Source organism: Rousettus aegyptiacus, unplaced genomic scaffold (assembly GCF_014176215.1).
Source record: "Rousettus aegyptiacus isolate mRouAeg1 unplaced genomic scaffold, mRouAeg1.p scaffold_m13_p_17, whole genome shotgun sequence".
Lineage (NCBI taxonomy): Eukaryota > Metazoa > Chordata > Mammalia > Chiroptera > Pteropodidae > Rousettus > Rousettus aegyptiacus.
In genome coordinates, this window is record NW_023416292.1 from 3,049,032 (window position 1) to 3,076,712 (window position 27,681).

The 27,681-nt window shown below is 51.1% G+C and overlaps 1 protein-coding gene across 1 annotated transcript; it reads right to left on the minus strand.

Moving 5' to 3' along the window:
• Positions 1 to 40: 40 nt before the first annotated feature.
• Positions 41 to 17,066, minus strand: NUAK2 (NUAK family kinase 2). Its single transcript, XM_016140613.2, has 7 exons — positions 16,729 to 17,066; positions 8,465 to 8,585; positions 5,886 to 6,037; positions 5,467 to 5,532; positions 3,522 to 3,641; positions 2,848 to 2,980; positions 41 to 2,176 (listed from the first exon to the last, which is right to left on the minus strand). Exons 1-7 carry the CDS (start codon positions 16,945 to 16,947, stop codon positions 1,125 to 1,127), a joined length of 1,863 nt encoding a protein of 620 aa, XP_015996099.2. The 5' UTR covers positions 16,948 to 17,066; the 3' UTR covers positions 41 to 1,124.
• Positions 17,067 to 27,681: the final 10,615 nt, after the last annotated feature.

Genomic DNA, 27,681 nt, shown 5'->3' on the forward strand with positions numbered 1-27,681 from the left:
GACCTGCGCCCCACCTCCTAAAAGACAACAACAGACGCTATTTTCAATCACTGTTCTGGTTTTTAATGGGGTGGTTCTTTCTGGCCACAGAGAAGGGAAGATGGACCATCAGGTAGACAGAGTCAGAGTGTGGATGAGGGAGCCAGAGACCCCCTCTGAATAGTGCAACAGGACATGTGGATTCATTCCCCCCTCCCCCATGATCAGTCAGGAATCATTGTAAAAATATCTCTGTATACAAAAGTTAGATACCATAGTTGACCTTCCAGAACATAGTATTCACATTATTGAAAATAGTAAGATTCACTTTTTTAAAAACACAGAACTGAAAACATAAATAGGACACTCTAGGGTCCCAAAAGCCCAGAGAAATGGACACACCCATTCTCAGTAGCAGGAGCAGCTTGGAGGCCAGAGAAGTTCAGAGTCTTTGAGGTTCAAAGTGGGGGTCTGGGCCCCTTGAGATGAAGTCCAGTAGCAGCCTGAGCCTTTTCAAGTCTTTTAGATTCATAGCAGCAACTCCAGGAGGCCTGGGCCAGGTTTGGAGGATGGGAAAGGAGAGAGAACCTTTGAGGAAACAGAGGTTGTGTTCTCTTAAACTGCTGGGAGAAATAAGAAAGGACACATTCTAGGAGCGCGTTCGTTCCCAGGATGCCCTGGGCACATGAGGCGGTTCCACATTCCAGTTTCAGTGCCTGGCGGGGATGGGAATGTGTATGAGAAGTTTCCATCCCCACCTTGGCAGGAAGGCAGCGTGCACAGAATGTACTCATTGCAATGAGGGAGATGGGTACTGATACGAGTGCCCTTTCCAGATTTCTGTGGTCCTACCATGTGTACACGAAACAGAAAACCCGGACTTGGCCGTGGGCTTTCTCCTCTACTTCTCTACTCTTTTCCCCTCTACTATCTTCTTAGTTTGCCAGGGCTGAAGACACTGAACCCTCGATACATTTCACTTACTCATTTCCCACATCTGGCACCCCCCCAGGGCCTAACTGCAAAACAGCTCACCCTTTTGGGCTAGGATGCTGACTCTGGGAGGCAGGGGAGAAAGCGGTCTCCCCTCGGGGTGTTTCTGGGTACATCTTAGAGTTGCCCAGGCGAGGCGATGCCCCTCATCCTCAGCTGAGCTTTGAAGAGACCCCTAGTGCCTGTCGGTAGGCCTCAGTTACCTCCTGGCAGTCCCTCAGGGAAAAGCAGCTTTCCCCCAGGGAGTCCTGCCGCCAGCGCCTCAGGCCCCTGCTTCGGGGGCCCTCTGCAGGAGGTTCCTCAAGCCCCATGAGGTTGTCCACAGACACACAGCCCCGCAGAGGGGGCTCGGAAAGCCAGTCGGGCAAGTCCAGCTGGTCAAAGGACTCAGAGGACAGGATGCTGTCCTCACTCACAGCCCCCGAGGGGCGGCTAGCCCGGGATGCAGGGCAAGGTGAGGCCAATTCATTCAAGGAGCCGAAGGTGGTGGGGGCTGCAAGTTCCAGGGTTGTGCGGGAGAACTTGCCATTGTGTTTGAGGATGCCCTTGCGACGGAGGAGCAGCCCTGAGGCCTGTGGGGGCTGCTGCTCCAAGGAGTCCTCACTCATAAACACGTCTCCTGCATCCAAGAGCTCCCCAGACTCGCTGGGCTCAGGAGAGGAGTAGTAGCCGGATTCCCGCTGCCGAGACTTCTTGAGGATGCCCTTCTTGGGGAGCAGGGGGGCAGGGTGTCTCGGGCTTGCAGGGATCGGGCTGAGCACAGAGTCCTCCCTTGCCCACTCCGAGGAGGCAGACGCCTTCTTCTTGAGAATGCCCTTTGGTAGCTTGAGGTTGCCCTTGCTAGGGCGAGTGGAGGTGTCGTCAGTCAGGTCTCCCTGGAGAGACTGAGCCATGTCATTCTCTTTGCGGGACTTCTTGAGTGAATGCTGGCGCTCCAGGCCGGAGGCCATGCTCCCACTTCCAGGCGTGTGCTGCTTGAAGAAGCTGCATACCTTGGCCCCGTTCTCCAGGAGGGGGCGGGAGGACCGCCGGAGCCAGTCAGCCATGGAGGCCCGGCCAGAGTCGCTGCCCGGGCGCCCTGCCTCCTGCTCTCCCACACAGGTGGCATAGCCCCAGTTAACCCACCAGTGACTGGCCACATCCTCCAGGGTGGCCCGGCGGGTGGGGTTCACCATTAACAGCCACCGGATCAGGCCACAGGCATCTAAAGACAAAAGACAAGGAGCTTCAGATTGGCAGCCATGAGAACGGGAACCCACAGTCCCCTCTCGCTGGCTTATTTCCACCTGTGCTAAGACACGGCTCACTTCTGTGTCAGATACGTCCACCCCCACCTAGGGCTATACACACGCTCCGGCCAGGCCCAGGCCCAGCTTTCCTGGATGGACTTTGCTAATTTCCTCTTCCATCCCACGCCCCTCAGGACTCCGGCCACTTCATTAGCCTCGCTGTACGTTAGTGGGTATCTTCCTTCTCCCCACTGAAATGCAACCCTCTGAGGGCGTGGACTACGCTCAAGAGTAAACCAAGGATCTCATACCCTTCTTGACTTCTACTTTATAGGTAAAGGACAAAAAGATTTCTAAGGATAAGGACAAAGGCAGTAGGAAGTAAGACAATTGTAGCAAAGGGGATCTAAGTCAGACCTGAGGAAGCACTTTCCAAGTATAATAAAGTATGCCCACATGGGAAGGAAAAGATATCCCCTCTGTCCTCAGGTCACAGACACTGCAGGCAGAGGTGACAGCAGATGGTGGCTTGAGGGCACTCTCATCCATGGTGGATTGTCCTCTTCACCCTACTGCCACTGTTTAACTCTTGCCTCAGGAATTCGCTTAGGACAGCCGGACCCGGATAAGAACACCCCTCACTCACCAGAGGGTTTGGGTGGCTCCCGGTAGGCCCCGTTGCTGATCTGTTTCACTAGCGTCTTATGGTCCTGCCCGTCAAAGGGCATGCTGCCATGCACCAGGATGTAGAGGAGAACACCCAGGGACCAGCTGTCCACCTGAGAAAGAGAGAGGGGGGATCAGCAAGGATGCCCACATGCCACAGGCTGGGGGGCTTCCGGCCTCACTTCTGTATCAGAATAAAAGGGGTACACGTCAGAGAACTCAGAGGCCAGCGCATCTGAGAACCACCTTCCTCTGGTAGCCAGGAGCAGAGGGGTGACGCTGCGGGAGGGACTGAGGCTCACGGAGGCAGGTGTTGTCAGTCCTCTTGGGAGGGGGGGTGCCGCCAACACAAGAGCCACGGCGAGGTCACCCCTGCGGGGCCATGAGTGGGTGGCTGGCTGGGTGCCGGGGAAGGTGACGGGAACTAGGAAGGTGAGGGGCACAGAACTAGACTGAGGGTCAGGAGACTTAAGTTCTTGTTCCAGTTTTCCACTCTTAGCTAGAGACCTGGCATGTCACTAACCTGGGAGGTAGGGGGGCTGAGTTATATGCTCTGAGAAAGGCAGTAACTAGGAAACCAGCCCACCTATCTCACAGGAGCTAAAGTCACAGGAAACAGCTGAGGCAGGCCGGCAGCGGAGGGCGGACACTTACCTCTGGGCCCGTGTAGGGCTTCCCATTGACGATCTCGGGCGAGGCGTAGAGGGGGCTCCCGCAGAATGTCTGCAGGAACTTGCCTTGGTGGTAGAGGTTGGAGAGGCCAAAGTCAGCAATCTGCAGGAATGGGTCATACATGGTCATGTGAAGGCCTGGGTTTTTTGTAGCTCTCAGACTGCCCCTCTCCAGGCCCCAGTAAGAGAAAGGGGTGCCCATGACCCCCGCCACCACACTGGGCACTGCCAACACAGCTCAGGCCCTGGAAGCTGCAGAGGTATGTCAATGAGGAGCATTAGGGAGAGGTGTGTGGGGGCTCCAGGGTCCTCACTGTTCCCCCAGGCCCCTGTACTCATGTTGTACTCCACTCCAGCTATGCGTTCTCCTGCCTACGCACAACCTCTTGATCCGGCAAGTCCACCTTCTCTGGAAAGCCCTCCATTGCCCTAAGACCTCCTTCTCCCGCAAAGTCCTACAGTTTCCGGTGGCTCGCTGTCGCCCCATTCATCCGTTCTGTCTCTATATCAATATGTTCCCCATACTGACCTACTGCCCACCCCGCTTGCAGTTCCTAGCACAGATATGACTCATGCATGGGACTCAGTGGGAAGGTCTACCAGATGGAGGGCAAGAATCGACATCTGATGCCAGTGCCATGGCCCTCTGAAGCAAGCCTTTCCAGCACTGAATAATCGTGCAAGGCTGGGCTGCCTTTCCTAGCAAAGGCTCATCTGTGTCTACACCTGGGCGGGAACATGGGGTCAGCCCAGAATGGATGAGAAGCAATGATGAGGGCAGAACAAAGGTCATGATTGTGATTATAACCCAGGAGAAGGAACCTATTATAGGATTCCTTGAGCCACCTGATACTGAGGTCTTCTGCGGCTGCAAGCCCTTCTCTTGCTCCCTAGAGAAACCCCATCCCACTTATCCTCAGATAGAGGCTGAGGCTAGTGCCTTGCCTGATCCTGACCTCTTCGCTCCCAGCAGAGGGTCTTATGTGCCCAGGGTGGGGAGGGGCTGTTTACGAAACTCTGACTCCTTTGTTTATGGTTTTATTGGCCTCTTATCAAGCTGTTACCAGTTGAAACCCATAATGAGGCAGACGATTGGTGTGGATGGGAGAATTACTGCCTGTCTGAGTTGTGAGGGTTTATTGGTTCTGCCCCCAACCCCCATAGCATCAAAGCAAGCCCCACCTACTCTGGGAATTGGCTGAGAAAGGAGAATGAACTCAGTGCCAATATGCCTCAGGGCACAGGTCGGAGGCCACAGGAGAAGAGGCTTTGTCCTCCATTCAGGAAGATTCTGGGAAGGGTCCAAGTGCAGTCAGAGCCCTCTTAGGCACCTTCAGGGGCCAGTCTGACCCTCTCCCCATTCCGGCTCTGAGATCTGAGTTTATCTCATCAACATGCATTTCTCAGACCGAAACTTAACTACTTAGCATGGGAAGTCAGCAGCTGCAAGAAGCAGGAAGCAGGAGCTGGAAAGCTTGGTCTTTGGGGAAAGGTGCCAAAGGTCTACCTAATTGAAGCAGATTAAAGTGTTCACGTGTGCGTGCGTGCACGTTCGTGTGTACACGCAAGTGGGAAGAACTCAGGCCATGGCCTTCTCCCTGTCAGTCCCAAGGTTGTGAGCAAAAGCCAACCCTAGACCTTGACTCCTGTCAGCTTTGTGACATCAAGAGCACTGGTGGAGGAGTCAAGACCTTGGTTCTAGCCCAGGCTCAGCTTCTAGCTAGCCATGGGACCTTGTGCAAGTCACCCCTGATCTTGAGGCCTCAGTTTTCCATACATATAATCAGATAGGAACCAACACATAAGTCTGGTGGGATTTGCTTGAATCCTCTGGAACCCTCTAAGGGCTTAGAGATACTCGGCTAGGGATAGTGCAGAAAGGCTGGGGAGGAATGGGAGAGCGGCTAGAAACAAAAAGTGGGGCTCACCTTGATATTTCCACTGGCATCTAGGAGGATGTTCTCCAGCTTGAGGTCCCGGTGGACAACACCGTTCTGAAAGAGGGAGGGAGGAAGGTCAGAGGAAGGTCACCAGGGAGGGAAGGGCATGAGAGCCTAGTCTGGAAAGGGAGGTAAACACGAAGGGGACCGGGTTGGGGAAGTACAGGTATGCTGGGAATGTCCATCTTTATTGGTACAAAGTGTAATAAATCACAGGCTCTACCGCCCCAGGCAAAGGGACTCAGAGCCAGACACCACATTCCCTAGGCTGAGGGTCCAGAATCGACTCTTGCCTCTGCTGTGTCTCCCCGTGCGATCCCGGACAAGTCATGGAATCTCTTTGGCTCAAACCAGTCCGGGAGCCTGGGACCGCCCCTGAGGACAGGGCTGGGCAGGTAGCGGCTCACCTGGTGGCAGTAGTGCACGGCAGAGACGATCTGCCGGAAGAAATGGCGGGCGTCACGCTCACTGAGCCGCTGCCGCTCACTGATGTAGTCATACAGGTCACCCCGGCTGGCATACTCCATGACGATCACAATCTTGCTGCTGTTCTCAAACACTGGGGCACAGCAAAGCAGGACATCAGGCCCCACCAGAGTACACTGCTCCCCTACTGGGGTCCACTGGTCTCTCCCTGGACCTAGACCAAGCAGGACCTCCCTCAAGGAATGTCTGCTAATGGGACAGGAGAGTGAAGGGCCTTGGAAGCTCTCAAATCTTCCAGGAGCAACGAGTTAAGACCCAGGGAACTGGCTCACCCTCCCTCTCTTTGGAAGTTCAGGCTTTGGAGGATTCTTAAAACTACCCTGCAAATTCCCAGGAAGGCAGTGGCATCACTGGAGGAGAATGAAAGGTAGGCTCTCTGGTTCAGGATTTGGTGTTTTTTTGCCTCATACTCTTGGGCAAATCTCTTCTAGATCCATCAGGAAGAACGCAGATTTGGGTTTGAATCCTGGCCCCATCACTTATTAGCTGGGTGACCCTGGCAAGTTATTCAACCAGCATTTCTCAGTTACCTCATTTGAGGGGTGAGATAATGATGGCAAACTCTTAGGGCTGGGGTGAGAACTAGACAGAGTCAGTGAGAACTCTGGGGCTGGCTGAGCAAGCACTCAGTAAATGGCATCTACTGTTATGTTTATTATCAGTGTCCTCATATTTATACTTGACTAATAATGCCCATAAAGTGCCTGCCTTAAAGATCAGAAGAGGGATAAAAGTACATCGAGTGGTTTGTAGACCATAAAGTACCATAGAGAGCAGAGACATTCATCTCTTCCAATATCTTCGACTTCTTGCCCAGACAACTGCCAGGGCCTTGTCTACAGAAGCAATCAATAAACATTTGGTAATTAATTCACTGGTTGGGCTCCTGGCAGTCAGCCTGCCTTAGCTGGCTCATCAACATGTGTAGGAGGGGCCCTCTTGACACCTCAGGCCTTGTCCTGGCTCCAGCCCTCTAAAAAGGCAGGGAATGACTGGTTCACCAAACTGGCCCTTCGGCTGAGTATATGTCAGAACACGTATGCCCCTGACATCACGTCTTTGTGTCAAACGGGTCCTAGGAGTTTGGCTTGCTCAGCCAGCCCCAGAGCTGCTGCTGTCTGGCCTGTGAGAAGGAGCTGAGCAAGGCAGCTTCTCCCAGTAGGAGTCCCAGGTCCCAGGCAGTTGGATACATGGCCAGGAGGACTGAGCTTTTCCCTAGGGGACAGTGAGTAAGTGGCCCTGATGCATGGTGGCTTTGCCTCCTGGGGGTTGCCGAGCTGCGCCTCCACCCCTGTGGTTCTCCATATCTTTGCAGCCTTTGTGCCAAGAGCCAGCACATTCTGGACAGAAGCTAGGTTAGAGGTCAGTTTCCCCACCTACCCAGTCCACATCTCCTGAAGGCTGTGACAGATGGGAATGGAACTGGGGGAGCCCTGCCAAACACACGGTAACTGTGACGGTCCTACGTCTGCTAAATCTGAAGGAGAAGTCAATCTTGAGTTTCAAAACTAAGTTGCTGGGCCTGGCTGGGATATAGGTATGGAGGAGAATTCACTCACTCATTCGTATACCGCTCCCCTCCCCCAACCACCAATACTCTGTCATCTGCTCACTCTTCCCTGGGGGAAATGCACAAGGTACAATTAACTTTCTTAGCTGCTTACTTGGGCTCCTTGAGGGACAGGCTCAGGCCGTGAGGCTATGTCAGTGGCTCTGCCCTTAGTCTTCCTACGAACAGGAGAGAAGACTCCTCTCCTGCTCCTCACCGGGAATATTCAGATAGGGGGCAAAGCCACAGGCTCCCTTTCCTCCCTCCTGCGGCCGTTGTCCCTTATTTCGCATCTAACTGATAATTATGTAAAGGCTGAAAGCAGACAGGTGTGCGTGGGAGGGTGCTGTTTCCCTCGTCACCCTCTCTTGCTCATCCTGTTGTCTGGGTCACAGGGAACAGGGCAGCTGGAGTGGAAACCCAGCATTGATGTCAGAGCAAGAAGCGGCTGAAGGAGATGAGGAGAGGTGGGAGTCAGCCCCACGGCCGGAATGATTCAGAGTACAAGGCAGACTCTAGGAAGCCTGGCTCTTGGGACATATAAAGAATAACACCCACGCCCCTGAGACAGGTGCAGGTCTATGTATGTTTCAGCCTTCCCATATCGCTGAGGGTCTCACTGGGGTGGAGAGGTCATGTTCAAGTATGGAAAGCCTAACAATAATAACCAAAGAGCCTACAATCTGTTGAGTTCCTCCCATGAGCTGAGTACTTGGTGACATTTAATTTGATCTTTACAACTACCCTGTGACACAGGTAGGGTTATTCCACCCAGACACTAGTTGAAGTAGTTGCTGGGTTTCAAATCCAGCTTTTTCCCAACTTGAAAGCCTGTGTATCATTTCTTTGTATCATCTGTTCTGACTGCCTCTACACACACACACACACGCACGCACGCACGCACGCACATGCACGTATACACTCTGAGCTTCAAATGGCCCGCCTCTGTACCTTCATGGATGGCAATTATATGGGGGTGGTTGAGTGATGACATGATCTCAATCTCTCGTCGAATGTGCATCAGATCTTGTTCATCTTTGATTTTGTCTTTCCGGATCGACTTGATGGCCACCTGGGAACAGAGAACGCAGGAGAGTGAGGAGGAAGGTCTGGCAGGTACAGGTGTCCCTGAGGATACTCTCAAAGTCCTGACTCTGCAAAAGCTGCAGGATGCACTGAGAAGCCACTTCATCCTTCACCAGGGAAGGTGGCAGAGAGGCTGGAGAACATCTTCTCTAGAGCAGGTTCTCAGCTGGGTTAGGTGTAGTGCGTGTCAGCAGGAAGGAATAAGAGCTACAGGTGAACAAGGAAGGTAATGACCTGCATTTGGAAGGCCAACACTTTATGATTTACAAAGCAAATTTCCCGTACTATGCCATGAGCGCAAGGATTTGCTCACCATTTGATCCCTGACGCTGAGCATAGTGCCTGGCACACAGCGAGCACCGAATAAGCGTTCATTGCTTTAGTAAATAAACTGGCCCTCACGACAGCCCTGGGAGGTGGGCACAGAAAGTATCACCATTCCTATTTACAGGTGAGGAAACTGGTACCCAGAGAGGTTAAATGATCTGCTCAAAGTCATACTGTCACTAACTGGCACAGACGTGGATGAACCTTGAAAACATTATACTAAGTGAAATAAGGAAGACGTGCAAGGACAAATGTGCACAAGTCTCACTATACAAGGGAACCGGAATAGGAAAACGCATAAGGCAGAAGCGGTCGCCGGAGGAGGGGGGAGGAGGGGGGAGGCAGGGGCGAGGGTGGCAGGATGGGAGTTACTGCTCGATGCGCATAGAGCTTCTGTCTGGGGTGAGGAAAAGATTTTAGAAATGCGGAGTGGGGATGGCAACATGACATTGTGAATATACTTAATGTCACTGAACTGTACACTTAAAATGGTTAAAGTAGAGAATTTTATGTTACATATATTTTGCCACACATACAAAAAAAAAAAAATTGTCAAAAAAAACCACCAGTCTCTTCAGTCTAGGTAAGGAACATTCCTCTCCCAGCAACAAGTAAACAAACAACTGGACTTTTATAGAGTCCTCTGGGCTTTGTTATCTTATCTGTAAAGGTGAAAATACCACATAAGGATTAAACCCTCCAAGAGTGAGGCAAGAGGAAATGAAGAAAGAGCTGCCAAGATGTCAGTTAAGCGAACTGCTCCATCCCACTCAGGACCTTGGTGACAGAAAGGGGAGAAGAACAGAGCAGGTGGCATGTGAGTGTGGCGTGTGCAGAAGATACTGCCTGGGGAGTCAGGGGACCTGGTTCTCCTCCTGCCTCTGTCACTGTCCCCAAGGGTAAGTCCCACTCCCCTCTCAGAGCCTCGGTTTTCTTTTCTATGAAACAAACAGGCTCAATGAAGATGTGTGAGGTGCTTTCCTGCTCTGATTCTGTGAGATGAGCCATACAAATGCCACGAGGCTGCATTGCTGGCATCAGGTGCTGGGCAGGGGTGGGGTGTCACAAGGCCGGTCAGTTCCTGTCAAGTTCTATCTAGGACACAAATGGTAAGGACAAGACTTCCTCTTCATGGGAGACGGGCAAGTTATGAAAAATCTGAAGGTGCAGACTGAGATAAACAGCTCCTCATTCAATTCCCCAAGAGTGCTGGCCTCTCCTCAAGGTTCAGAAGGAAACAGAAAAAAGGAAACCACTGCTGGAAGGGAGGGGCCTCTAATCCACCCTTTCACAGGGCTCTGGAGGCAGATAATGGCTTCCCGCTCACAGGCGCAGCAGACAAGAATGCGGAACAGCGGAACAGCGTAATCCGTAAGAGGAGCTGCTCCCAGAGCCCAGGGCCCGGTCACCCCGGCAACGGGCAGGGAGGGCGTGCCCTCCGCCCTGCTCCTCCCCCAGAGCTGCCTCCCTGAAAGAGGGGAGGCCCAGCTCTCTGCCCTCCCTGAGCAGGGAGGCCAATGGCAGCTGGAGGGACGGTCACCATGGAGTCTCCCCCCAGGATACTGAGGAGGCCCACACAGCAGCTGCAGGTGCCCTCTTCATTCACGCCCCGCGCCCCTCCGCCCGCCTCTTCTCCAAACCATCCTCATGAGCTGAGCAGAAAAATCTCTGGTTTAGGATTGGACGTGGGTGGGATGGGGAGGAAAGGGCTGGAATTCTCCTTGGTCTCTGAGGATTCAGCCTGCAGCAATGTCCCCGCATACGCCTCTCTCCACACCCCTTTTCTCTCTGTGCAGGAAAGATTTTATGGACTAGTTCTCTCTCTAAAATTCTTCATTTTAAAAATCAGACAACAGATAAAGTGCTGTGAGCTCTTTAGATAAAGGACCACAAAATACAAATCACATATCTAATGAAACAGCTATTTGAGAACTTAAGATGCACACATATACAAAAACTAGGTACATCTTGGATGTGTGATTGTGTATACACAAATACATACAAAAATGAGAGAAACATCCTAGGCCTAAAAGAAATGAGGTACCTCCAAAATAGGGGTGTCTGAGTGGTGATAGAAGACCCTGCATGGATAGAGGGTAACAAGTCAAACCCCAAATCCATCTCTTTCAACTTTGGAAGCCTATGAGTCTAAATCAGAATTATTAACCCTGAATGAACAACTCCATCCTCCTGCAAGCTTGTGCTCTAGCCTCAGGGGCTGAGTCAAAGACCCTTTAGTTATCCACATTAGGTCTTAAGAGAGCACAGCTCGGCTGGCACTTCCTAGGAAGGAAACAAATTATGGCGTCAGGCCTCTATCAGTCCCTAAGCACGTAACAGACAAAAAGAGTGATGTGTCACTACCTTGGTGGGGCTGGACCACTGTTCCCCAACCTATTTCAGACCCATGCAATAGGCCCCTAGCTACCTGCTGGCTGGCCTGTCAAAGTAAATTAGATATAGCAACAGGCCCAGACAGAGCTCCACACTCCATAATTGCTGGTGAACACAAATCGCAAATAGATATTTATTAAGTAAGTCACTGGGCTGATCCCTGACTGATAGGACCAGTGCCCAGGCATGGGAGGAGAGTCGACCTCTGTTACAAGGACTAATTTTGAGAGAACTTTGTTTTCATCTGCAAGAGAGTTGAGCAACCATTCTCTACAATAAAAATATATTGATTAGAGCCAAGGAGGAACCAGCCAGAGGTAGGACAACCACATGCCCAGAGAAAATCCTGGTTCATCTCAGTATAATTATTAATAGTGCCCTTTTTACTCCCCAAAGTACCCAAGATTAGATAACATATGGATACTGCACTCAGAGAGGGCACAACCACCCAGGCACAGCAACGTATGATTGTGTAAATGTGAACACCAGGTCTGTGGAGTGAGCCCAGGCTGCTCATCCTCATTTGTCCCTATGGAGCGATGCAATTCAAGACAAGTCACTTAAGTCATCCGGTTATCTGGTCTGGCTGGTTTTAAAGTCTTCACCTGAAACACGAAAGGGCATTTATTCTTCAAACATCTGCTGGACACCTACTATGTGTTATGCTAGGTGTTAGGACAGCCCCTATGCCAAGGCCCTCAGTCCAGGAGTGACAATTAAATCAACTCCAGTCTAGTATGACAAGCACATCAGTTGAGGTTCCTGCCTGTGAGGGGCTCCAGAAGCAGAGAGAGCTTTTTTTGCCTAGAGCAGCAGGGAAAACCACCTGTGGGAAAAAAGTTTGTTTTAGATCTTGAAGGACGTGTGGGGTTTGCCAAGTCAAAGAAGGGCAACAGGGGCACTCCAGGCAGAGAGAGAGGTTTGAGCAAAGGCCAGAAAGAAAGGAACCATTCACAAATTTGCACATCAGGATCTCTAAGCTCCCTTCCAAATGTTGTCGCAATGCTAAAATCTTCAGAAATGGGTCACCTGCTATTACACCAGGAAGGCTGTAGCCAAGGATTGTTATAATGGGCTTGTTCAGAGGCCGCATGCTAGATTCATGCTAGATTTATGTTAACGGGCCTGAGCAAAATCCCTATTGATACTGGCCCAGTGATTTCTAACCCCTGCTGCTATGCATGTTGGAAAGGAAGCAGGGCTAATTCCCTATCCCACTTTGCAAATGGCAAACACAGAAGTCCATAAAGGTGCACTGACTCTTCCAAGATTCCCTGCCATATCAAGGCAAAGTCAGGATCCAAGATGGAGGAATGAGGCCTGGAGAAGCTGCCATCTCAGAACACAAAGCATCCTTGCAGATGCCCTGCTCTGCCTCAGCTCCCTGTCTCCCACCCCTGGAGAAGGGAATTCCCCACATCCTGCCTTGGGCCAGTCTCTGCAGTACTACCAGCCACTCCCATCCCACTTACAGATATACAAACATGCCGGAGAGATGGGAACTGAGACTCAATTGGTTAAACACTGTCTCCCACCCCCAAACTCAGATCAAGAATGATCTAATTTCAGCAGAAGATGGCAGAAAGGTCTTAGAAAAGGAAGATTTAAAAGTCTTGGTTCCAGGTCTCCAGAAGGAAGGTGCAAGCTGGGCATCTCTGGTCATAGCTATCACTAGGAGTTGGAGCCAAAATCCTTGACTCCTCTCTGGCCTTTCACAGGGCAGCTGCCATCTGGGAGGCGGGACAAGGAGCTGGAGGATGACCCATTTAGATAATGGAGGAGAGGTTGGGCTGTGCTGTCATGGGCTGGGCAGAGTGGGGATGGGCCTGTGGGGGGGGGGGGGCTCAGCATCCCACTAAGCCTGCCAGAGAACCAGGCAGAGAGAGGAATGGGCTCCTGGAATAAGGGGAATCTGAGTCCCCTCTACTCCATGCTGTGTCCACCCCTTCCTGCCACCCTCCTGCCCACTCTGCCAGATTGCTGGGCAAGGTGCTTCCCTGCCCAGCCCTCTTGTGTGGTTTGGCCAGAGCCCAAGGACAAGTGTTGCCTGCAGCCGGAGCCTCCCTCCCTGCTGCTGAACAGGCAGGTGCAGGAGGAGCAAGGGAGGGTGGCATAAGAAGAAGAGGCCTTCGGCAGCTGGCCTGGTGGGAAGCCTTCTCTGGAGCAGGGGCTGAACGGAAGACTAGGATTTTGAACAAAGCAGAGACCAAAGTGGTTAGGCTTAAGGAAGCTGAGCAAACCCATTTTCTGCTCAGGGCCGGACAGACCCAGGATGGGTACCTCCACTCCAGGACAGGGTCAAAGCCAGCCTTGCTGGGATAACAACACTGTGGGTGCCAGCTTATGCTCAGCACTTTACATATACTATCTTACTTAATCCTATGAGAACACTGCAAAATAGGAATTATTATAATCCACGCTTTATGGATGAGGAAACTGAGATACAGAGAGGTTACACAGCTGGTGAACAAGAGCCCAGATTTGAACGCTTGTAATCTGACTGCGCTAAGTAGCCTTCCCCTTCCTGACGAGGTAAAAACCAGGAATGTAGTATAGGTCATTCACCCAGGATCCCTCAAGAGAGGCAGGGTGTGCGGGGGTGGGAGTTGGTTCTCAGTGACTCCTCCGCTCTTGGCACTGCCTGGAGCTCTGGGAAAGGCAGTTGGCCTCTGAACAAGCCCATTATAACAGAGTTGGAATGACAATGCACTGAGACAAGCCTGGGCTCGACTCAAGGCCAGCTCCCAGACCAAGACTCAGTAATCAGTCATCTAGGACTGGGGTGGTCAACTCAGGGGCCTTTGTTGCCACTAATCGGCCACAGAGTAAGTCACCTCCCCTCCCTGGGCCTAAATTTCCCCTTATGTCAATGAAGGAATAGGACCATCTCAGTCATTTTCAAACAGTTTGAAATCACATGTAGCCGTCTAATATATATAAGAGACAGAAGCACCCCTGCTCAAGATTACACTCCTCTTGGGCCCCCTTCATGTTCCTCATGCATCCCTTGAAGATGACTTCCATGTAGACCATCCCAAAGGCCTTGGTGGACTCCACCATTCCCAGGCCCCAGCAGGTGCTTTTCTCTTTAGGGGGAGGGGTAGTCAGGGAGCTGGAAGAGTCACAGGAGGAAATGTCATTTGGATACCAGGAATGTGCTTGGAGACTAGAAAATCCAGAGCAAATATTTGTTTTTCCTTTGATGCCCTCCTGGAGTAGCCATTAGGACTGCCCACCTGCCCTTCCCTCCAGACAATCCCATCTGGCCTTTGATAATCTCATCTAGCCAGGCCCAGAATAGGAAATGTGCTAGAAAGGGAGATAAAATTGGGATGGGAGTAACCCAGCAGGTCTTCCTCCAAATTTAGTTCCCACCAGCAATCTCAGTTCATTTTGAGGGAGGTCTCAGATGGCTCCCAGATCCTTCTCTCCCACTGCAGATCCTGAGGCACCAGGTCAGTCTCTCTTCAGGGAGGACAGTGAAGAGGCAGGAATGGGGATGGGGTGGGGAATAGGACTCCTCTCCAAAACTGAGAAATCATGAGCATATCAGGTAGCTACTCTTCAAGTGGGAAGAAGACCCCCGAGCAAGTTTCTAGCAGAAGCATAGGGTGGTCTATGGATCAGGGAAGTTCAGAAGGGATCCCATTCCTACTGATCTTGGCTCCCTGCATACAACAAAAGGCATGAGGCCAGAGAGTGCCTTCTAAATTCTCTCTGTTCTGATGTAACAAGAGCTGGAATCCCTGCCTACAGCCACTGAGGTTTGAAAACTGAAAGCTGGTTTATCTCATTCCAGAATCAATGTGATCTCTCTCTCTCTCTCTCTTTCTCAAGCTGGCACACACACACACATGCAGTGACCCAGGTCATGAGCCCGATGGGACTCTAAACTCCAATCTCAGTTTCCCCCGTTTCTGGGTCCCCCAGTACTCCCAACCCAATGTGCCCCACAACCAGAGGCAGGAGCCATAAGCAGTTATTTTTCAGCTAAGCCCCTGACAAAGTGTGGGCCCAGCAGTCTCAAGTCTGGAGCCTCACCAGGCTTCACACTTTACAGAAAGAGAAAGAAAAAGAAAGCCAGGAAGTATATGATTGCCCAATAGCTGTAACCTGGCAGCAGGCAACTGGGGGCCATGCCAGGCATTAGCAGGAAAAACATCCTCGGTCCTATTGACGGGCCATAAATCCACCTCCTTTCTCCAGCATCCACTCCCCTTTGCCAGTGAAATGACTTCCTGAATTCAAACCAGCTACTGGCTGCGAAAGCAAACAATCTGGAGAGGTGACTGCAGCCATAACCAATAGGGCAAACCATAGCCACACACATGCATGTATTTGGCAAAACAATCCCTACACCACCTGCCCTGACAGGCTTCTTAAAATACAGAGTATCTGGCCCACTCTAGACCTTCAAAATCAATCCTCTGGTTGTGGAACCAGAGAATAAGTATTTTAAACAAGAACCCAGGTGATTCCTATGCACATTAAACTCAAGTTTGAGAACTACTGCTACCTAACATTTGGCAAACTTGCCATCCTTTCAGGACTGGCCTTTCCAGATATCGATATCAGTTCTAGCTGTGGGTTCTACGTGTCAGGAACAATTTAAACTCACATTTGCATCTCATTCAATCCTCATAGCAGCCTGTGTGGGAGGCTGTGTTTTCTCCGTTTTTGCAGAAGGAGAGAGAGTACAGAGATAAACTGCACAAAGTCCCACAGACTACTACTCCCATATACACACACCAAAAGCTTCCTAAAACAGCCCCAAAGCCAAAGGTATCCTGGGGCACAGTGGACCTTGCACCAGGGCCTGGTTTCACATTTCCCAGAAGAGAAAGCCTATCATAATGAAACTTCACTCACTCTGAGAGATAGAAAGGGCCTAAGTGTCAATCCTGCTCCTGCCCTACCCCCGTGTAGATCTCCGTAGTATGCTGCCAGACTAAAAGAATTGAGTTGAGAACCGGACATCTCATGCACACACACACATTTACTAAACCCGTACTATGATCAGGTGCCTTCTACTTTCTCTTCCCATTTCACTCTATTGGATAGTCTGTTCCAAGCGAAATCCAACTTAAGTCCCATCTTCTTTAGAAGGCCTTCTCATCCCAAAACAGGACACTATTCGTCTCCTAGGCACCCTAAAACAACTGTCCGACTCCCTCACTTATTGGTCATCATCATATACCGTCGGTACTGTTGGGGTTCTCAGGTCCACGACCATTGTCCCTACGATCATGGACAGACATATCTGCAATACCCCCGCCATGCAACTTCAACTTGGCGAAGACTGAATGGGGCCACTCCCCGGAGCAAGGCACTAGCCCCCGGCCCAACGTCCGCCGCTCCAGCCCCAAGCCGCCAGCCGGGCCCGGCCCTCGAGAGGGAGCTGCACTCACCAGGCGCCCCGAGCTCTCTCGCGCCTTCTTCACTTTGCCGTAGGTGCCCTTGCCCAGGGTCTCCAGGAACTCGTAGCGGTGCCGCAGGTTGTGCTTGTGGTGGTGCCGCTTTACCGCCTGCTTCTTCATCAGGGGCTTGGGAGACTTGAGCCCGTCGGGCAGGGCCGCGGCGGCCGAGGGAGCAGGGCCAGGGTACCGGGGGAAAGCCAAGGACTCCATCGCGAGCTGCAGCGAGGGCTAAAGGGGTACCGGCTGCGGGGGAAGAGCTAGATCCGGGACAAACGCCCCGCGGCCAGCACGGGAACTCTCAGCCGCCCCGGAGCGCGCGCCGGGGCGCCGCATTCCAACTTGCTATAAACGCTCGGAGCCGGACGTACTGGTCACGCCCCCCCGCGCCCATTGGTCCACTCGCCGGCTACGCGTGACCGGAGCCGCCCTCATCGGTCCGCTCAAGCCTTCGGCCCCGCTTCCTTTCCTCCGCATGGCTGGGAAAGGTGTCAATGGGGCCACGCCTACCTGAGCCCCCCGCCCCCGCCCTCTCCGCCCGCCCCCCCTGGACAGGGAGAGTAAGGGACATCAGTGGAGACTGCTTGGCGGGTTGGTACTATTGGAGTCTGAAACCTTTGAGGGGCCCTGGAACTGTATTTGCCTCTGAGCGGCGCTTGGTCCTGGTTGGAGCCACCTGTTGGCCTTCTATTGTGCTGTGTTCTTAGTTAGCAAGGGGCAATCCAACAGCTACTAGAGGCCACCAAAATATTTCTCCATCCTGAGTAATTTGCTTCTCTCCAGCCAAAATCAATAAGTACTTCTTTAAGACTGTAGCGGGAGAAAGGGGTAGAATGAGATGGAGGCAGACTCCAGCTAAGTGGGAGAAGCCGTGGAGAGCTGTTCCAGGGCTCTGAGTTCATCTGCCTTCAGTTAGATCAACCTTAAATGAATCCCAGAAATTCAGTTCTGGAAAGTTCTTACCTCTTCATCAAAGAAGACTTCTAGGGTTGAGTGGGTCCCTCAAGATGTGGCAGAATTTACAAAGTGTTAGAAGGAGATGGAGAGAACCAAAGAAAAATATTCATTCATTAAAAATGTACACTCCTACTATTTAACTTGTAACCCTAAATGTGTAAATAGCTGCCCACTCAAGGAATTCCTCTCTGTGATTTTGGAGTCAAGAGAACTGGTGGTAAGTTATGAGGTTTGGTTCAGTTTTTAAGATCTGGAGCACTAGGTCCAGAATCCCCATTCTGAGTGTCATTTAGAGTGAAATGAGAATATCCATAGGCTCTTCTCTTCCCTCTAAAGTGTGGAGTGTAATGGGGAGAAAGAAACATTTCCCCTTGAGTCTTCATGATAACTCAATCTTATAAAGTGGGTATTCTGCCCAAGGCCACACTGGGGCATAGCTGAGATTCAGACCACCAGGAGGATAGTGCCTCTAGCTGTGTACTCGGGCCATGCTGAGGAACAAGAGGGACTAGATCCCCAGTGACTAAATTTTGTATTTAGTGACTGCCTACTTTTCTATTTCCACTGGTGCTTTGATCCTTTCTAGTGTGAGTTAGGGGTGGAGAATGAGGACCTTTGTCCTTTTGTGGCTGAAGAGGATCCACTTATACAGGAAAGCAACCCCCTTCCCCAAATCTGGAGGGCTACGGGAGGTGGCAGCCAGTTTGGCATTCTTCCCTCTGCCTGCCTCCCCTCTTGCTTGGGTTGCCTGCAAAAATAGATGATGGTTCCCCTGACCTGTTGTTTCCTTTCTCCCTTAAGATCTGCATCTATTTCTGGGAGCCCAGCTAGCTGGGACCATCAGGATGGATTAGAGCTCTCAAGAAGAAGCATGGGTAATATAAGAGCAAGCACAAGGCTCAGTGTTGGAAAACCTGAGCTTAGTACTGACTGATACCAACCAGTTCTGGGGCTTTTACCAATCCCTTGTTCATTTTACAGATACTAGTGTCCACTATGTGCTGGGACCTAGGGATATGATGGTGACAAGACGGACATAGTCTCTGCTCTGAGCGAATTATCGGTCTAGTGAGAAATAAACAAGCATGTCCATGATGGGGGAAAACAATGCCCTTGGGGTGTGTAACAGGAGGGAACCCCTAACCCATATAGGAAGAAGTTGGTCAGGGGAAGATTCCTGGAGACAGGGCCTTTTAACCTGAGACCCGAAGGATGTGAGACAGTGAGCCATATGAATCATTTCCTCATAAGTAAGATGGAAGAATCACACAGATGAACCTAAGATTCCCTTTCAGGCTTAATCTAGAGTCTTATGAATGCTTTCAGGTGTCCCCAACACCTAATGCACTACTAGGCACAAAAAAAGGAACTCAGTAGGTGCTAGGGACCAAAGGAATATGAGCGAAATGGAATTCAAAGTCTAAAGTGAAAGCATCTACAAATGACCAATTTCCCTCCATTATATTATCAGATAAATTGGTGATGGCAGTGGGGTTAGATCGACTGTTCCCCTTGTACCTTTCCTAATCCCACTTTAGCTTCCTTTGACCAGAATGTGGATCCCTATTTAAGGGGCAAGGCATGGATGACCAAACGCCCCAGAGAAAAGAGATCTCCCCTGTTTTAACCAAGGCTCCTGTGGGACTGCAGAAAAGGGCTTTAGTGAAGAGTGGACCTGGCTGCTACCTGTCCACAGCAGACAGGCAAGGGAGGCAGACAAACTCGGAAATGATCTTAGCTAATGAAACCCAACTCAAATTCCTTAAAGGGAGACCTGAATGCCTGATAGGGAGCCTAATTATGTCAGGTGACTGCTGCCAGCAGATCCTGGGGGAATTCCTGGGTCATGTGTTCCCAATGTGTCGGGAATCTGGACTGAGCTATTTCGGTCTTGCCTGCCCCACCATCCAGCCCTGGGAAGGGGAAGGCTACTCCCCACCTCCCACCCCCACCCCCATGCACAATCACTGATCGATGTCTGAAGGGCTGTGAGGATAACCATCTGTTAGGCCTATCAGGTGCCGCACTATGAAAACAATTAGGAGCAAGTGTCCGCCCCAGTTTTTATACTTGTCACAGTCTGTGAGTGTCTGTATGGGGGATGTTAAAATGCAGCCCTGAGTAAGGACTGTGGTAATGTGTGGAGTGCAGGGTGCTAGCAGGAGGGCAGACGAGGGACACCAAGGCCAGGCTTTGGGGTGAGTTGGGGGGTGGGGGAGTGGGGGTGGGAAAGCAGATCTCCTGAAAAAGAAATGCTTCCACAATAAGTCTTCCCCCCCTCTTTGATACCCCACACTCCTTCCACCCCTGACCTATGGATGTTGCTGTTTCCCTGGCTCCACCTGGGGTGTGAACCCAGGACCTCTGCATGTAAAGCAGATGTGCTAACCACTACACTATGGAGCCACCCCATGATGGGTCTTAAGGAATGCCTATGATTAGCTCCCGCTCTTAGGAAGTTTACAGTTTAGTAAGGGAAATAAGATAAATGCATGATTTACCATATAATCCAAGGCAGAAAGTGGGAAGGGTCTCAAGAGAGGTACAAAGCGCCATGCTGGGCTGACACGGTGGGTCTTATTCTGGCTCAGGGGTTCCAGAATGGGCCTCACAGAGGCCTTGAAAGAAGGGTAGGATTTGGTAAACTGTGAGGAAAGGCCTTCAGGGATGGGATGGGGCAGATTCAGAATGTGGCGGGGGGCGGGGCACAGGAGAGAGTAGAGAAGGGTCAGCTGAGCATTCTCTGTTTCTGAGGAGCTAACTCCTCATTTGGAATTTGCTTTAGTATGGATGCCTGAGCCGCTCTTCCCTTTTCCCTCTGGGAAAAGGGCTGCAGCAGGCTGGAGGGCTCAGCTCACCACCCACTTCCAGCCCGAGACCTCAACCATCGCATTCCTTTTCCGGACCTTAGTTCCAGCCCTCAGTCACCCTAGGTGGTGGACAGTACAGCCTTAAAGATACTGACCTTCCCCTCTTGGGACTGGTGGAACTGCCCAGATAAGAACTTGCACATTAGAAGTGGCTCCCAAGACAGACTGGGAGGTGGGAGCTGAAAGAGAGGGTTATAAATCTTGGAACTCTGTGGCAAATTATCATTCCTGATTCAATGCTGCCCTCTTCTGACAGAACTAAGCCTAGCAAGTTTTATGGGATGCACAGAGCTGTAACCATAAATTGGGGTCTGCTTAGGCAATTCATTCCTTCAGTAGTCCAATCATTCATTTGTTCATTCACATATTCATTCATTCAACAAATATGTACTGAGAAACTACAATGATAAGTGTAATAATAAATCTAACATTTATTGAGCCAGGCCTGGTTCTGAGCATCCTGGATATAGTGTCATGTTCTAGACAACCCATCCCTAGCTGGCAGTAACAGAGCTGGGAGGCAATGTCGGTCTGATGTCACAGCTCATCCTTAAGGATTACATTGCCTTGTGATGTCCAAATGGGTTCAAGAAATACAAGATGGAACTAATGAGCTGCGTATAGTCTAAATTTTAGTAAGGCTTGCCAAGATTTTAGGGAAATTTTGTGCTGTGAACACCAAAACAGTCCCAGGCTCTTGATTACAATGAGAACGTTGTTCACAGGCTAGTCCTGGGAGGGGTGTGACCCAGCGAGAAGCTAGCTCTGCTCCCCAAGCCAGAGAGCTGGCCCCGTCTCCTGCCTGCAGTGTCAGGAAGAGCACGCACAGACAGAAGCCAGGGGTCCTGGGTTCCAGCTCCTCTTTTACCACCACTCCACACTGTGGTCATGACCAAGAACTTTCCCTCTTGGAGACAGTTTCCTCATCTATAAAAAGGGATTTGGAAAAATAAACTCTGAGGTCCATTTCACTCTGCTGTAACTTCTCTGCAATATTTAAGTCGGGACAGATTAGAAATCTCAGTCACTCTCATCCTTTTGCTCACCTGTTAACTGATCCTCTTGCTACTAGAGTCAGGAGCCCCATTCCCTCTTTCACCCGCAGACCGGCACGATGAGGTTCTGCTCTGCTCCTCCACTAATTGTCTATGACTATCTCTCATCTCTCAGCAACTCTACGGATAAGAATGATTCTCTTTTATACCGTTCACACAGTGGGTACTGGCCATTGTATGAATCAATTCAATCCTCACCACGACTCTATGAAGTAGGTACTAACATGTGGTTATCCCCATTGCACAGATGAGGGAACTGAGACACAGAGACATTAAATAATTGCCCATTCGGGGTCACGAAGCTGGACTGGAGCCCAGGCAATCTGGCTCCAGAAACATGTTTAGAGAGGATTCTTGATTCCCCAAGCCTCACGTAGATGACACTTCTCAGTGTCACAGGTTACTGCAATGTGCTTCGTGACCCCCATGTGAGCTTGCTGGGGGATGAAAGATGTGAGGTTGTCAGATTGATGGTTTTCTATAGTCTGTTTGGGTTTTTTGCTGGGCTCTGACCCTCCCAAGTTCCCTCCCCTAATTCTGGCAGAGACCCAAGTGTATGGGGGGGAGGGTTAGCTATGACAGCAGAGGGCTTATCAGACTCTCTGAGTTACAGCTTATCTGACCAGGGACAGAGGACAGTTAAGATAAGCTCAGAGCTAGGAAGTGGTGGTAAAACTGCCCAAGGCTGGAGCTCTGTGCTGTGGGAGGCGGGGAGCAGCCTGACTTGGGGGAGAGGAAGGGCCTCTTAATTACTCTCATTGATGGTTTTTAAACACCAGAACGAGGAGATTCTGAGAGTCGGGAGGTGGGGTGACTGGACATTTGTGTAGATTTAGTCTAGGGCTTCTAGTCAGTGTTTTGGAAAGGGTCTCCTTACCTCACTGTTAACAGCAAAACAAAAAGATCTTTCTCTTTTTCTGTCCCTCACTCCTATGTCCTTTTCTCAGTCTTTGGGGTTGTATAACCCCCATTGTTGGGGGCGTGGAAGTGGATGGGGCACCTGTGCTTGTAAATGGGGTAAACGTTTTGTGGGGTTCATCCACTGGGCACCCAGAGTCACCAAGTACTTTCCACTGACTAACCCCACTGTGTGGTTAAGTCCTCTGAGATCCTTGGGGTATAATAAAAACCTCCCATCTTTGCAGGGGTCAGTGCTTTCACATCCACTATTTTATTGATGCTTCATGAACCTTGTTAAGTCGAGGCATTGGGCGGGATTCTGGGGTACAGGATGTGTTGATGTTGTACCCTATGAGGCAGGTGAACATGAATCTCAGAATGGAAGTCAGAGGATGTAGTTCTGCTTCTTCTTGGGCACATGACCAGGGACAGGTGACTTAGTCTCCCTAGCCTTCAGTTCTTAAACAATCAAAGGAGACCCTGAACAGGGAGGCTCTTTGGAAACTGTTAAGAGCTCCTCAGAGGCCGGGGATTTATGATGGTGGGTGCTGTGGCTCAGGGCTCAGTACTTCATACTCCATTTAAATGCTGTTCTCTGTGGGGGGCTGAGTGTCATCTTCTTCCTGGCTCTGCCTCCACAGCTGCCACTCTGCATTTAGGGAGGCCCAGGGAGGCCCAGGTAGGGTGGGGCATGAACAGTGTGTCTGGGAGGGAGGAGGAAGGGAGGTCTGCCCAGTGCCACCTCCCTGCCTCGTGCCTGGCTCCCACTGGCAACCTGAGCCCTTGGCCTCCCAAGCTGATCCTGGAATGTAAACCCCAAGCAAAGCACATTCTTTAGCCAGGTCACCAGCTCCTGGCCCTTGGGAAGGGATGGCAGGAGCCAGCATTTCTCTGGGTCCTGAATGAATGACACTAGCACAGTCTGGTGCTGGGGCTGTTATCACAAGCCTGGATTGATGGGGTGGTTGTCAGTCATCTTGACCTAGGCTCCCATCAGAGCCCGAGGCAAAGGGAGAGGGAAACCAATCCCAAAGCAGGGGGTTTGAAATACTGCTGATTCCCTGGGTCTGATCCTTGTGCCAGTCACGGGCCACAAATGGGCTCAGAGGAAAAGGGGACATTGTAAAGGTTACTCTCAAAGCTGGTGCTGTCGAGCTGTCTCCAAGCTCTTTGATTTCTGACTTTCATTCAGTTCAGTCATCATTACACACTTATTCCGTTTAGTTATTTTTTATACATTTAGACCCTGCGTGCCCGGCACCCTGGTGCTCTGGGCCTACAAGGGTTAATGATATCGTCACCGTCCTGAGGAGTTCCTAAAATGTTTTGTCTGTATGGGGATGAGGTGGGGACACTGTGGCTTGCATTTCCCAGGTACACAAGGAAGGGCATTCTGGGTAGAGGTGATAGGCCATGCCAGGGAGGCAAGTAGCAGTGGTAGCTACTTACTCCTAATGGTCTCCTAGTAAGGAGGGGTGGTTAGAGGGCGGGAACTTTGTGGAGGGCCCTAGAGGCCAAGGCAGAAGGCTGGGGGAGCTGAGGAAGGGTGTTTAAGCTGTGATAATGTAGTCAGATTTGCGGCTGAGAAGAATTTCTGAAAGGGCGAGGGGAATCTAGCAGTGATGTGGAGGGCAGGTTGGAAGAGAGCACCGAGGGTGGGGACTGCAGGGGGCAGGCTGCGAAGGTGTCCTCAAGCAAGACTATGAGGGTCTGAACAGAGGACGTGGCCATGGGACTAGAGAAGAGGCCACCCTGAGAGGTGTGTGGGTGAGAAGAGCGAAGATGAGGGGGTCATTTGCCACTCCGGGTTGAGGCAGCGTCCCAGAGGTGGAAGAACTGGAGGACTGAGGTGGCCTGAGATAGTCGGAAGGGCAGCTCCAACCCAGTCCCCTTCATGACAGATAGGGACACTGGTTATGGAGTGGGGAGCCTGGGAAAGGGATTTATAAAGTGCTATTCCCTTATGTTTATTTTTAAGAATGTGAATTGCTAAACTGAGATTAGGACCAAGGCCTATTTTCTGTTGAGTGGAAGGTTTGGTGTTCCAGAGTCCTTCTTCTCATCCACTTGACGAGGGGGATAGGGCAGGCCACTTTCTGGAGATAGTGAACGGGGCTCGAGGGGTCTCTAGCCCTGCGGACACAGCCTGGCTTAGTTGCAGGGTTCTTGGTTCTCAGACTATCTTCACCTTTAAGATGGGGGTTAGAAAGTCCAACCATACCCCACCTCCCATGCGGGATCTCTGGGGGCCAGAAAGCCCAAAATGCAGATGCAAGAGATTATTAAAAAGAAATTCTGGAGGAAATGAGGCAGTAGAGGGGAGGGACTTGTCTGCTCTCTGTGATCCCAGACTCCCTGATTTCCCACCAGATGGCGCTCCTCCAGAGAAAGCCTGGAAACCTTGGTCTCGTGTTTTTCTGACGATTACAAACCCATCTGGGGTTATTTCTAATCTTTGATGGTGCCTTGGTGATTTCGCTTAGTACTCGATTTCTTCCGAAGAGGAACCCCAAATATTCCATGTTTCAATGGTACAAATCTGATCACAATGCTCCTCCGCTTAAAATCCTTAACTTGCTCCCAATTTCTCATATGGATGAAGTCCAAACTCCTTAGCAGGGCATGCAAGACCATTGTTGACCTGCTGGCCTGCACTTCTAGCCCTGTCTCACAATCTCTCCCATGTGCTGCTGTCCCCCAGTAAACCAAACTCCTCCCCCCCCCCGCCCCGCCCTGTCCCCCGGGGGCTTGAGAATGCCTCTATTTCTCCAACAATAACAAAAATAACGATGTAGCTGTTCACCTAATATATGTGAAACATTTTAAGTAGAACCGGTAGCTCTTAACCTCATAGTAAGGCCTTGTTTGGCCCCCCTGACAAATAAGGAAACAGAGAGGTTAACAGCCTACTCAAGATCAATTAGCACGTGACAAACATAATTCCACCCACTTTTCTTGCTTCAAAGCTCGGGGTCTTTTTCCTCCTCTGCCTGGCTGGTCTCCCCTCTTCTTTCAAAGAGCAGTTTGAGATTTATTTTCTGGAGCCCTGCCCTGACACCCTCTGTTTGTCGGGCTCTCTGTAGCCACCATAGTGAGGAGCCTCTGGGTTTTACTAGCAAAGGCTGACAGCTATCTCATCAAATAGTAACTACAGATTTAGTTCCCTGTCTCCCTCCCCAGACTACACCGAGCGGCTGGAGGGCGGGAGTCAAACACTGAGCCAGGCGTGATAGGTGCTCAGGGTTAAATGATGCTTTGCAATAAGCTATGGAATGAAGAAGCTGGAAGGAACTTTCCTGGGATATAAGTTTAGGAATTTTCTGTGATAGTTCATGTTAGGGAGACTTTCCCAACCTTTCCTTGATCTTCATACTCATTCCTTGGGACCCAAAGTCTCCATCCTTCCAGGTTTGACATCAGAACCCCTTATCAGTACAGGGCAGCTGATTTTCTTGACTTTCCCGACTTTCTCAGGTGCTATTTCATTTGAGGCAATACGGTGCAGAGGTCACAAGTTTTGGAATCACACCTGGTTACTTATTAGCTTGTGACCTTGGACATTATATAACTTCTTTGAACCTTAGTTTTCTCATCTGCAAAAAGGGATGACACTATTTACCTCACAGAGTTGATCTGAGGATGAAGCATGTGCTCCACACCTTGTGTGATGGCATCATTGTTGCTCTTGTTTTGAATGTTGGGAAATGAAGACAAGAAACGGGCAGGACCTTCCCAGGGTGGACAGCGACGGGAAAGCCTGAGGTGGGGAGGGCAGTGAGGTCTGGAGCCAGACCATCCAACCCGATTGAGCTGCCTCCATGGCACCATAAGGTACAGACACGAGGTTTGCTACTGACCTTCCCTTATTTCCCTGGCTTCTCAGTGAGGCACCCCCAAAGTCTTCCTAGAATGAACCTCCAAGAGGCGAGTCCTCAGCAGACACCAGCTTCAGCCCTGAGTGGCCAGCAAAGGTTCCCGTGGCTAAGCCCCCATTCGCATAACAGGAAGAACGTTTGAGGGCTGGCTGCACTGCTAAGGTTCCACCATTTAAAAACGCTTCACTCTCATCCACGATCTGGTGCCATGTTGTGCACAGGGAGCCCCTCCCCTCTTCCTGAGGCTTAGGGCGGGCCCCTGTTTGGAAACACCTTTCTCAGGGCGGGCGGTGGGGGCCGTGCAGAAGTGGAAGTGGAATGGGGATCCGTTCAGACCAGGCTGGACGGCGGCACAGCATCCGCGAACATGCTGATCCATCCTTATGGTATCCGCGGCTTCTCCAGCCCCGTTTTCTAGCAGTTACTTCAGGGGGCTGAACTGAAATAGGGATACCCAAGATCAATAGAAAAGGTCTCTCTGCAGTCGGCTCCCCAGCGGGGCACCCCGGCCATGTGATGCCTCTAGCTCTGCGGGAAGGCAAGGCTGGGCCAGCATGGGGCAGTGCCCTTCGAGGGCCCACATAAAGAGCAAAGAGCAGGTACCAGGGGAAGGGAGAAAAAACCCTATCCTTTAAGGACCCAGGTTCCACTGATGCGTGAAGGTTCAGCAGAGGAGCCACTTCCTCAAGGAGGCTCCCCTAGACCCTCAGGGAGACAGGTGTTGCCTCTTCTGTTCCTGCCTTGTTGGACAGGTTACCTGACACACACACACCCCCCATCCCCGCCCCAGCCCCTCCCATAATGCTTCCTGGATGGATTTTTTTCCCATGTTTGTATCCCTGGTGCTAGCACAGCTTTCAAAAAAATCACTGGGAATCAGAAAGAGGTGCTATACAAACTAAAAGAAGGCACATTCTTCAAGTTTTTAAGTCAGTGAGCAATTCCCTTTCTCCTTTGGGACAGACAGAAATGAGGTGCAGCTGCATGGACTGAGGCTAGATGGGGAGGAGTAACTGAATGAAGAAGCCAGTCACTGAATGCGACCTACAGGCGTCTCAATGCTACAGGAAGGAAGTTACATGGTTTTACTAGGAGTGAGGGCACGGGGGGGCGGGGGGGAGGGCTGCTGGTTTGAAAGTGGAACCTTCCTCAGAGGGAAGAGCCAAGAACAGGCGGTCTCACCTGGGGTGCTTTTTAGGCTGGGAATACCAGAGGGACTGTCATGGGATCCCCTCCACCCATTACGACACATGTCCACCCCACCCCTGCACCAGGGTGCTAGAGAAGATA

Excerpts from the sequence above, each read along its gene's own strand:
- NUAK2 (XM_016140613.2), bottom strand. The coding sequence starts at position 16,947 with ATGGAGTCCTTGGCTTTCCCCCGGTACCCTGGCCCTGCTCCCTCGGCC. Across the intron at positions 8,586-16,728 it reads GAGAGAGCTCGGGGCGCCTG|GTGGCCATCAAGTCGATCCG; the intron begins GTGAGTGCAGCT and ends CTCTGTTCCCAG. Across the intron at positions 2,981-3,521 it reads AGCCCTACACGGGCCCAGAG|GTGGACAGCTGGTCCCTGGG; the intron begins GTAAGTGTCCGC and ends TCTCTTTCTCAG.